The sequence below is a fragment of the Mustela nigripes genome, chromosome 9 (genome assembly GCF_022355385.1).
Source record: "Mustela nigripes isolate SB6536 chromosome 9, MUSNIG.SB6536, whole genome shotgun sequence".
NCBI lineage: Eukaryota > Metazoa > Chordata > Mammalia > Carnivora > Mustelidae > Mustela > Mustela nigripes.
The window spans coordinates 66,889,115-66,900,625 of record NC_081565.1 but is presented as its reverse complement, the minus strand read 5'-3'; the positions used below and the strand labels follow the sequence as shown (position 1 = coordinate 66,900,625).

At 46.2% G+C, this 11,511-nt stretch overlaps 1 protein-coding gene across 1 annotated transcript; it reads left to right on the top strand.

Moving 5' to 3' along the window:
* The first annotated feature begins 215 nt into the window (after window positions 1-215).
* On the top strand, window positions 216-1,058 carry LOC132025154 (transcription factor BTF3-like). Its single transcript, XM_059412315.1, has one exon. It carries the CDS (start codon window positions 328-330, stop codon window positions 814-816), a length of 489 nt encoding a protein of 162 aa, XP_059268298.1. The 5' UTR covers window positions 216-327; the 3' UTR covers window positions 817-1,058.
* The last annotated feature ends 10,453 nt before the right edge of the window (window positions 1,059-11,511 follow it).

The window sequence follows — 11,511 nt, the reverse complement described above, 5'->3', positions numbered from 1 at the left end:
GGACACCAATAAGATCCACCAGAAACTCATAATCCAGGGGCCCACATTAGACCTCACATCCTGGCTATTTTTACCAATTACATCACTGAGAGATTTTTTTACCAAATAAGAAAAGAAAGGAAAACTTGAATGGCAGATACATCCCAGCGAAATAAAATACACGGAAGTGAGTTGGAACGTTACAGAAACGTATGCAATCAAAAATAAAAGTCCCTCAGCTGCCATCTTGCGTCCCCGCGTGTGTGCACCTAATCTCAGCTGGTCCGCCCGAGACCCCCTGAGCGCCAACCCTAGTCCCCCGCGCGGTCCCATTTCCGCTCCAACAAGATGAAAGAAACGATCATGAACCAGGAGAAACTCGCCAAACTGCAAGCACAAGTGCGCATTGGTGGGAAAGGAACTGCTCGCGGAAAGAAGAAGGTGGTTCATAGAACAGCTACAGCAGATGATAAAAAACTTCAGTTCTCCTTAAAGAAGTTAGGGGTAAACAATATCTCTGGTATTGAAGAAGTGAATATGTTCACAAACCAAGGAACAGTGATCCACTTTAACAACCCCAAAGTTCAGGCATCGCTGGCAGCGAACACTTTCACCATTACAGGCCATGCTGAGACAAAGCAGCTGACAGAAATGCTACCCAGTATCTTAAACCAACTTGGTGCAGACAGTCTGACTAGTTTAAGAAGACTGGCTGAAGCTCTGCCCAAACAATCTGTGGATGGAAAAGCACCACTTGCTACCGGAGAGGATGATGATGATGAAGTTCCAGATCTTGTGGAGAATTTTGATGAAGCTTCCAAGAATGAAGCAAACTGAATTGAGTCAACTTCTGAAGAAGATAAAACTTAAAGAAGTTACTGGGAGCTGCTATTTTATATTATGACTGCTTTTTAAAATTTTGTTCATGGATCTGATAAAATCTAGATCTCTAATATTTTTAAGCCCAAGCCCCTTGGACACTGCAGCTCTTTTCAGTTTTTGCTTATACACAATTCATTCTTTGCAGCTTATTAAGCTGAAGAAGCCTGGGAATAAAGTTTGAAACAAGATTAATAAAGTTCTTTGCCTAGGAAAAAAATAAAAATAAAAAAAAATAAATAAAAGTCCCTCTCATCTCTTTGTTCCTGTGCCCCATTCCACAGAGGCATCAACTCTCTTCACTGTTTCTGTTTTCAGTGGCTGGTTACAATCATTCCTCTAAATCATATACTTAGACAGAAGGTCCTCATTATCCAAGTACAATTGGCACCAGAAAAAAAGCCACTTAAAGTGAATCCATTTAAAACAGATCAAAATTTCACAGTAAATGGTGATTAGGAGATTATCTTGAAAACTGAAACTAAAATTATAAAAATAAGTGTGTTTTTATTTAATAAAACTTAAGTTATAATGGCAGCTGGGCACTAGTTCTTAGAGTAAGAAGAAATCAAGCATTTAAGGGGCTTCGGGAGTCATTTTTCAGACAAAATTGTACAATAGCAGGAGACGACATCCTTTGTTACATATTTGACTTTCATAGTTCAATCATAGGACAATCATTTTTGCCAAGAACATTCGGAGATTCCATAAATGTTCCCAAGGACTTCTCTTTATTATGAGATATTAAAGTTCATTTCCAAGCAATGGTACCATTGCCATTCTGGCCAGCATTTCCCTTCCCAGTTGTTAACTCGCCTCTGCCTGCCAGCCCTTCATTTGCCCTTGGCTTTGAGGGTGATACACGCAGCTATGCTTCTTACTTTAGAGTTTACACGAACTCCTACATCTTCTTTAGGATTTTGATTGGATTAAAGTGATAAAGGGAGACAACCATGAATGTCAAGAAGGGAGAGTACTGGGGCGTCTGGGTGGCTCAGTCAGTTAAACGTCTGCCTTTGGTTCAGGTCATAATCCCAGCGCTCTCTCTCTCTCTCTCTCTCTCTCTGTGTCAAATAAATAAATAAAATTTTAAAGAAGAAGAAGAGAGTGTCAGGGAGATTACCACATAATCCAACATGTCATGGCTCTGATCGAACATGCTGATTTCAGGTATCTATTGATACCTGAAATTGACAACTTTTGATTCTCTGTACAACCTCATAACTACAGAGACTGACATAATGAACCCTCAGATAATAGGGGCCACTGTCCATCCATGTCTTATCATCTTTAGACAGATCTACTGACATTCCCACTATGAAAGATGGAACATTGTTGCCCTTAAATTGCCTGCTGCATCCCCATCCTATACCTCTTGATTTTTGCTATATAATCTTCTAGGTCTTCTAGGTTTGCCTTTGTGGTTTTTCTTAGATTTTATTTATTTGACAGAGAGAGAGAAAGAGAGAGAGCACAAGCAGGGGGAATAGCAGAGAGAGAGAGAGAGAAGCAGGCTCCACGCTGAGCAGGGAACCCAATGTGGGGCTCAATCCCAGGACCCTGAGATCATGTCCTGAGCCAAAGTCACTTAACCAATTGAGCCACCCAGGTGCCCCAGTTTGCCTTTATGTTTTTAGATACACTTCAACTTCTTTCGATCCAGAGATCTTGAACTGCAACCACTGACTCTGCCCTGAGAACCACTGCCTTAAGCCCCCACAGAGCTTGCCCAGTGGACCAAAAGCACAGATACAAGTGTAGGACATCAGGCCTCTGGGCTGCTGAGAAAGGATCCCACTGCACAAGGGTGGGCCCTGCTGTGCATGGGGAAGGGCAGAACTGAGCCCCAAAGCAGCTGAAATTGAACTTGATTCATTCTGGGTTTCTTAACCTGGTCCATTCTCAGTTTCAAGGGGGAAACTAAGGTAGCCAACTCCACCAAAAAGACACATGCATGTGTAGCAGAGAAAAACATCTTTGAGGTAACAATCTGTTAAAAAAAAAAAAAAAAGGAAGAAAGAAAAAGAAGCAACAGCTAATGTTGATGAGAATTTTCAAATCAATGTACCTAGTCTGTAAAGGGGGTTAAGTCTAAAATCCGAAAGAACAGCAACCTCCAGGGCAGCAGTGCCCAAACCTGGTTATACATCCCAAACATCTGAGGAGTCCAGTTTCCAGGCCCCACCTCTATCTCTGGAAGTGGGGCCAGGGAGTCGGGCTTTTCATCAGGAACCCCAGGTTTCAGATCCTTCGGGGCACTCTGCAGCCCAAGACCTCTGAAAGGCATTTAAGGACAGCTTTTGCAGAAGTGCTCAGCTATCCTGGCTAGGCCACGGCACAGAGAGACTGGAAGGAGGAAGAAGAAAGAGGCCACCGATGTTTAGTGAAGGCCTCTCCCACGCCTGGCACGGGGCCAGACTCTCTACATACACTATCCCCTTTCATCCTGACAACACCACCATGAGGTGTCAATGTTCCCATTTTCCAGATAATATATCTGAAGCTCAAAGAGGTTAAGCAAGTCCTCTGGATCATTCAGCTTATAAATGGTAAAACCAAGATCTGAACCCAGGCCACTTGATTCATCAAGACCATTTCTGAGAACAGAAGTGCAGAAAAGGGTATTATGGTCTGAACTGTGTTCCCTCAAAATTTATATATTGATGCCTTAACCCACAGTACCTCAAAGCAAATTTGGAGATGGACATTTTTAAAGGGAATTCAAGTTAAATGAGATCACAAGGGTGAAGCCTAATCCAATAGGACTGATGTCCTTATTAGACGGATGCACCAGTACAGAGGAGAGAACAAGTGAGGACCCAGTCAGAAGGCAACTGTCGACACACCAAGGAGAGTGGTCTCAGGAGAAACCAAACGGCCCAACACCTTGCTCTTGGACTTCCAGTTTCCAGAACTATAGGAAATAAATGTTAGTTGTTTCAACCACCCAGCCTGTGATCTTTAGTTATGGCAGCCCTGGGAAAGGAATACAGAGGGGAAATGGAAAAGGAACAGAGGAAGAAGAAAAGGGAAAGGCAGCGAAAGGGAAGCAGAGGAAGTGAGGAAAAAGGACTCATCGTTGGTCTCGCTTGGGTTGGGGGAGAAGCTTGCTTCATGAATCAGCAGAGAAGCAACAAACAAAACTTTAAGGAACACTCTCTTAACCATTGATAAGGAAAGCCTCTAGAATGTTCTGTGAACAGACACCAGCTCTACACACATTCTGGTCCCTTGGAAGGACTTGCTGATCCTAATAAGGATGGCCTTTGTTTTATTTTCTCCTGCGCCCTTGACCTGACACAATGCCCTCGAAGGGAGGCATCAAAAGGAAATCATACCAAATGCCTACTAAACAAGCAGTTCTGACTTCAAAGCCCCTGGGAGATTTAAAGAAGCAAACTGAAGACAAGCTCCTTTGTCCCCATCAAAAGCAGTTTCCACAAAGCAGCAGCCCTCTCCACAGTGATTGCTCCATGTCCATGGTGACCAGCATGGCAGCCGGGAAGGGGTCCACGCCAGGAACCCGAGGCCCCAGCAGACGAAGGACGCTTGCTTTAATGTCATCCAACCATTGGAGGGCGCAGAGCTTGAAAGAGCTTCTGTCTGAGCATGTGAAGGGGTGAGCCCCCCACAGTAGCAGCTGAGAAAACCAAGTCTTCAAAGGTGGGCTCAATTCCTGACCACAGAGCAGCGTTGTTAGTTCTGAGAAAGGAGGAATTTTTTAAACTTTGCAGTAGAGATTATGAAATAATAGACGGGATGGATATATCTGGAGGTGTGGGCGGGGTGCTTATAAACAACAGACATTTCTTTCTAATGGTTCGAAGGCTGGAAGTCCAAGGTTGGGGTGCCAGCACAGTCAGGTTTTGGGAAGACCTCTTTTTTCCAGTTATAGATGGCCACCTTCTCAACTGGAGGGGTGGAGGGGTGGGGAGATTCTCCAGAGTCCCTTTTATAATAAAGAACACAAATGCCCATTGTGAGGGCTCTACTCTTATGACCTATCACCTCCCAAAGGCCCACCTCCCAAGACCATTACGTCCTGGGGTTAGGATTTCAATATATGTATTCGGGGGGGGGGAGTGACACCAACATTCAGATCATCGCATAACATGACAGAACCACTCTGTGATGGTCAGTCTGAGATCTTCAGTGAAGCAGGACTTTGGCTGTTGCAGGCCTTGGAAACCCAGCTCCAAGGAAGAATCACTCAACACACACCAGAAGGATGTAGTGACTTGCCCGATGAGGAAGTCTAGGAGGGGCTGACTTCGGGCCCACCTGAATTTGAGACAGGATCATCGATTGTCTTAATAGTTTGTGTTTGTTTTTCGCTATTTTTTTTCCCTCTGAGAGCTAAGAAGGCAGCCATGGCTTTCTTGCTGCCTAACTTCGGAGAAGTGTTGTCACAGAGAAAATAGCAGAAATTGCCCGTACACCCTCAGCCTTCTGTTTCTCTGAACCAGGGTGTTCTTGAGAGGATGTCTGGGTTTGGGAGCCTCCAAAAGAGATCCCAAGACAAGGATGTCAGTGCACGTGGTTATTTGGGAGGAGATGTCAGAAGACACTATGGGAGTGCCGGGAGTGATGAAGGGGAGGGAATTGGCAAGTTAGCAATGCGGGTAACAGGGCTCATGCCTGCAGCAGAGCTCTGGGAAATGGTGTAGACCACACCTCGGAGATATCCCAGTCAAGAGGAGAAGCACTGGGAGCATCTGTCCACCACATCCCTTCCATCATCATTTGAGGGCTGCTCCTGGTGGGACATAAATGATCATGTGCTTCCTGCCCTGAGAGCCTGCCCTGAGAGCGCGCCCAGGGGCTGCAGTGGCCAGAGGAAGGCACGGTCTACACACACTTGCAGTTGGAAGTGGGCTTGTGGAGCGTGTGAGAATGATGAGGGCTGTGGGAACGTTGATAGAATACCACAGTCTCCGCCCCAAGGTTTGGGCTAAGGGAAGAGAGAGATGCCTGGCAAGTTAGAACTGACACTCAGCTGGTCAGAACCAACAATGGCCAATAACAACAGCTTGTATCAGGGGAAGAGCTCTAACTGTAGACAAACCCAGACCTAAATACAAGCTTATGGTCAGTGGACTCTGACTGCCAGCCTCCACTTTCTGCATCTTTTCTCTGCCTCCCATTCTACCTCTTTCACCAATCCAATATCTTCCGGTGGCCCAGTGCTCTTTGCTTCAGAATTCTCACTCAGGAAATGCTCATGTGTCAGTCATTTACACCATAGTATGAATTTAAGATAATAAAGCATCTGTGCTGAACTTCATCTCGACTGTGGAAGAAAAGGCAGAATCTCTATGAAAGACACATTCACAATGGGGGTGAGGGGAGGTACAACTTTTCCCTACAGCAGCTCCATGGTAGCATCCCACGAGGATAGGGATAAGGCAGGGTAGGCCGTAAGGCAGACCAATCTTACTTTAGTGTTTTGAGGGAGCTTGTGGCCTGTCTTCCCAGATCTGTCAGAGCCATTGACCCTTACATCCCTTACCCGTCAAAGCCTGATGACCTTCTAGGACACGGATCGAGCACTTCCTTGGTGCCCACCCAACCACATAGCACAGCGTCTCACCATAAACCAGCTCGGTGCTTCATTCCTCCACGGGTCAGGTAAGGAACTCTGGGCTTATTCAAAACAGAAGCCTGCTTTTGTAAGACTATGCCGGCTAGGTCCCAGGGCATGCCTGCACGGGCTCTGTCCTCACCATGGGGTGGAAGAAGAGGAAGAACTCTCTAGCCTTGCATAGCTCTCAGTCCCCGAGACTGTGTTTGCCCGAGACTGTGCCTCTTCTAAAGCCAGAAGTCTCCACCTCTCTTTCCAGCCTCTACCCACTACTCTGCCCTGCATTTTGCTGCAGATTTTTTTTTTCCTAAAAGCACACTGAGCAGTCTTTAAAAGCACAGCCGGAGGTAAGCTGGGTCCCCCAGTAGAACTTCCAGTGGGTTCCTGCTGGCATCATCATTGACACGGCCTTTTTCGTAAGTCCCCCAAGACTGAACTTAGCTTGGAGGGCATCAAAGAACCTGTGCCAAGCCGCTTTCCCACATTCGGTCCCGGAGTCCATGGGACAACCACCCTCACCTCGGGGGGAAATACAGAGATCTCTTCACATGCCCACTGCTCAAGGGCCCACGAGGTTGGCCTACCTCTACTGCGGCATGTGTGGGGCGTCCTCTGGGAAGACATGAGATTGGGTTCATTCCAACGGGCTGGGAGGAGGTCAGGACTGCCCGCCGGGGCACGAGCGTGCAGCTGCTCTATGTGGAGTGGCTTCTGCATGCTCAGGGGGTAGGACTTCTTCATGGGGATTCAGAGCTCTGTATGTGAGTGTTCCCATTCCCAGGGCAGGAACCGCAAGTCCGGTTATGGCCTGGCCTTGCAGGTCCGGCATCATCATTGACACAGCCTTCCAGCGGCTACATATGGGGCACCAGCCACACTCTTCAGAGAAAGAAGAGAAGACCTCCCATGATGCATGGGAGATGTTGCTGGGATCATCTTCGGAAAATACGATCCGCCCAATAAGTAGAAGCCAAAGGAAACCTCTAGCTGTTAGCAAAGTGTGCCCATGCTCTCCCACCCCTGGCCCCCCGGTGGGAGGCCTAAATATTCTAAATATGGTCTGGCCTTTAAGGTCCTCCCGCAGCCAAAGTCAGCCCTTCCTTCTCTGCTTCCCCCACACCATAGCTGTTTTCAGGTGACTACCCACTTCTCCCTTGCGTGCTAGGTACCTGGGCCCGCCTGGCTGCCCTAGTCCCCAGGGCTCGTGCCCCACACCTCTTTGTGGCCCCTCTGAATCTGGGAATTGGCCTGATTCACAGTAGATTTTAAACCCCAGAAGTATTCCAAGAGCACCCGTGAGGGGCCAGGGTAATGGGAACAACGTGTCCTGGGGGTGTGTCTGTTGGTAAAACATGCCCTTGGCAAATTTATTCAGCCTCCAAATGCAGCCTCGGCCCTGGCCCAGCCCCAGCTGGCAAGCTCTGGAGAACAAGCTGGACTGGCTGGACATCGTCACTGACGCTTTCCAGGCCCATACTCTCGCCCCTGGCTCCTTAAACACGATGCTCTCAAAACAGGCTCCCCAGCCTTCTGAGCTAGACAGACATCGCCTCCAGGCCTGCATGGAGCTGGCTGGCACTCAGGGCTCTTGCTGTACAAATGCTGGGGTCCTCTAGAGGCTTGGATCGCCTAAGATGTCTTTTCTCTCTGAGCGATGGTACTCATGTGAAGGCTATGGCCGCTCCCCCTTCTTTTTTAAATTTTTTTCCAGCTTTATCGAGGTATATGTGATAAGCAAAACTGTAAAATATTTGAAGTGTACCCAGCGACGATTTGATAAATGCACACATTGTGGAAGGGGTCCTCCCATCAAGTCCACCTTCTGGACCAAGGATGGCAAACCACACCTGGGGCCAAAATCTGGCCCGTCACTCGTTTTCATAAACTTAGATTGGAGCACAGCCCTGCCAGTTTGTTGCACGTTGTCTGGGGCCGCTTTCCCACTCTGATGACAGGGTTGGGTATGACAGAGATTGTACGACTTGCAAAGCCAAAAATACTTACTATCTGGCCATTTACAGAAAAAGTCTGCTGACCCCAGCTCTAGACGCTTGTAGATGATCTCACCATCCCTCACTGGGGAGGATGAGCCCCAGTTGGCATGTCCAACCTGTGACTCAGCCCAGGAGTTCAAGCAAAGGAGGAAAATTTCCAAACAGCACACAAGATAGAGTCTCCCATGATACCAGATCAAAGGCATAAGGAGAAACAGACTCCTGGACCAGCAGGCCGTCCAGCTCTACTTCTCCCATCTCCTCCTCTAGAGATAAGCAAGTTTTTTTTTTACCTGCCTCATCTAAGAGCTGGGATTGAAATTGTATTCGAAGAAAACCCAGAGAAATAAAAAATGAATTGGGGTGAGCTAAAAAAAAAAATCAGTGTCCAGCTTCAATCAGCTCAGTGAGAACTACCTCCAGATTCGCAGCCCACAGCCCCCCTCAGCCAGGCTGGAGAATAGTGACCGACCGGCAGCAAAACCTGGGTCCCCAGCATGAGATTCATGCCCGCCACCAGGTCCTGGTTGTCTGGGGTCCTTTTTCATCTCAAATCTCAGCTGACCCCATGGTCCCAGCACCCCTCAGATGGGACAGGTAGACCCATTCTCTTTCACCACAGTGAACCACCCCACCAGGCCACTCTACAAAGACACCCTTCCAGTCACCCATCCGCAGCAGAGAGGTGACAACCTTACCCTGAGTCAGAGAAGGCTCCGAGGCTTTCCTTCTCAGGTGACCAACTTGTAGCCTTTTCCTTAAGGAAGGAGGCGTGCAGAATTCTATTCCATAAGGCTGTCAAATAATGAGTTCCAAGAATGAATCTCTCCTTTGCCAACTTTGAACCTCAAGCAAATTATTTAAATCTCTCCCAAGCCTCATTTTCATCTTCTGGAAATGGGATAATACTGTCAACCTCATATGGTTAAATGGCATGTATGAGGCCCTCACTAGAGTGACCAGTGCAAAGGGTGAATGGGGGCTTTGAACAAACAGGAATAATGACACCTGTATGTCAGGGGAAGTTTTGTTCACCAGGCCTCTCGGGATTATGCCTCTTTCCCTTTGTCCTGTTTCATTCAATTTATCCTCATTTATCCCCACAGAAACTTCTTTCCCTTTTTTATTCCATTCTCAAGGCAATAAAGAATAAAAGATACACTTGTAAATTAAATGTATATTTAGTTCATTATATTATACCGAAATACAAAATTTGGCAAGACAGCCGTACATTGCTGCTTCCTCTCTTTCTTCCCTCGGACCAAAGTTAGCCCCTACATATGCAGCCAAATTTATTAATGCCCAATAAACATATGTATGTGTACCTCATTTGCATAAGAGAGTAACTAAATAAAATTTTTAAATGGTTGAAAGGAGTGGCCAAAGACTAGAGTCCAAGTTTCTGCTTTGCCCACAGATACGTCATGTGACCTTCAGAGACTCACTTGACCTCCCTGAGTCTCAGTTTCCATAGCTCAGCATAGGGGTTTGGACTAAATTCTATTATGCCTGGCCCTCTTATAAGACCTAACATTTGAGGAAAAGCATTTGAGTTCTTAGGTATTTTTAGAGAACTGAGACTTTTATCACTGTGTAAGGTCCCTCTTGATCTCCGACAACTTTCCTTGCTTTGAAGTCTGTTCTGTCTGAAATGAATATAACTACTTCTGTTTTCCTTTGAGTGGTGTCAGTGTGGTGTACCTGTCTTCATTCCTTTACTTCTAATCCACATGTGTTTAAAGTGAGTTTGTTGCAGGCAACATAGAGGTGAGTCTCACACTTTGATCCACTCTGGCAATCTCTGCCCTTAAACTGGTGCCTTTAGACCACTGAGGCTCTGCGCGGTTACTGAGAGAGTGACAGCCCCCATGTTTATCACTGTCTTCTAGTGGCTGCCCTTGTTCGGTGTGCCCATTGTTGTCTTCCACTTGCCACTTTTCTCTTTTTTTGGCCTTGTGTGATTTTATTTATTTTTTTTTAAAGATCTATTCATTTATTTGAGAGAGAGAGAGAGAGCATAAGCAGGAGGAGCAGAGGAAAGAGAGGGAATCTGAAATGGACTCTGTGCTGAGCGTGGAGCCTGACATGGGGCTCGATCTCATGACACTGAGATCATGACCTCAAGAGATCAAACCTGATATGAAACCAAGAGTCAGATTCTTAACTAGCTGTGCTACCCAGGCGCCCCTGTTTGGCCTGGTTTTAACTGATCACTTAATATGGTTTCCTTTCCTTTCCTTTCTTAGCGTGTCAGTTGTACTTCATTTTCTTTTTTTTAGTGGTGGATCCAGATACGCAAGAATCTCATGCCTCACACTCACAGGTGCCTGCCAGCTCAACGTCACCGTAACAGTCACAGCTTGGCTGTAGGACTCAGCGCATTTCTCTGCAGACCAGGCTTTTGTACTCAGCGGATGGGAACATGAAACACTGGCTGGCATGTAAATCCTTCTTCTTGAGCTGTATAGCATTCTGGATAACTGAGAATTTGGGAAGATATTTTCATTCCAAACTTTCAGTCTTCCTCCCACCCAAAGACTTACACAGGAGTGGCCAGAGCTGCATTGTTCATAGCAGACCAAAACTGGGTACAATTCCAGCAGGCAACAAGCTCTGGATGAGTAAAAGAATGTGGTATGTCCATACAATGGGATATTTTGCAGCAATGAAAGCAAATAGACTGCAGATCCGTGATGAGATATGGATGGACTTCGAAAACGTTTTGTTATGTGAAAGAAGCCAGACACAACAGACTGTAGAGTGGATGATTCCGCTTATAAAAAAATGTCCACAAAAAGGCAAATCTAGACACACAAAGTAGATAATTGGCTTCCTGGAGAGCGGAGAGGGAGAAATGGGGATTAACAGTAAAGGTGCATACGTGATCTTACTAGGGGGACAGAAATGTTCTAAATGTGATTTTATGGTAATGATCACACAACTTGGTAAATTTACTAAAAAATAAATCATTGAATTGAGCACTTGAAATGGATAAATTAGATGATATGTACAATATGCCCCAGTGAACTTTTTTTTTTAATTCTAAAATTCGTAAACTTGTCTTTTAAAATATTTTTT

Bases quoted from the DNA above. Each gene is read 5' to 3' on its own strand.
- LOC132025154 (XM_059412315.1), top strand. From the start codon at position 328: ATGAAAGAAACGATCATGAACCAGGAGAAACTCGCCAAACTGCAAGCA.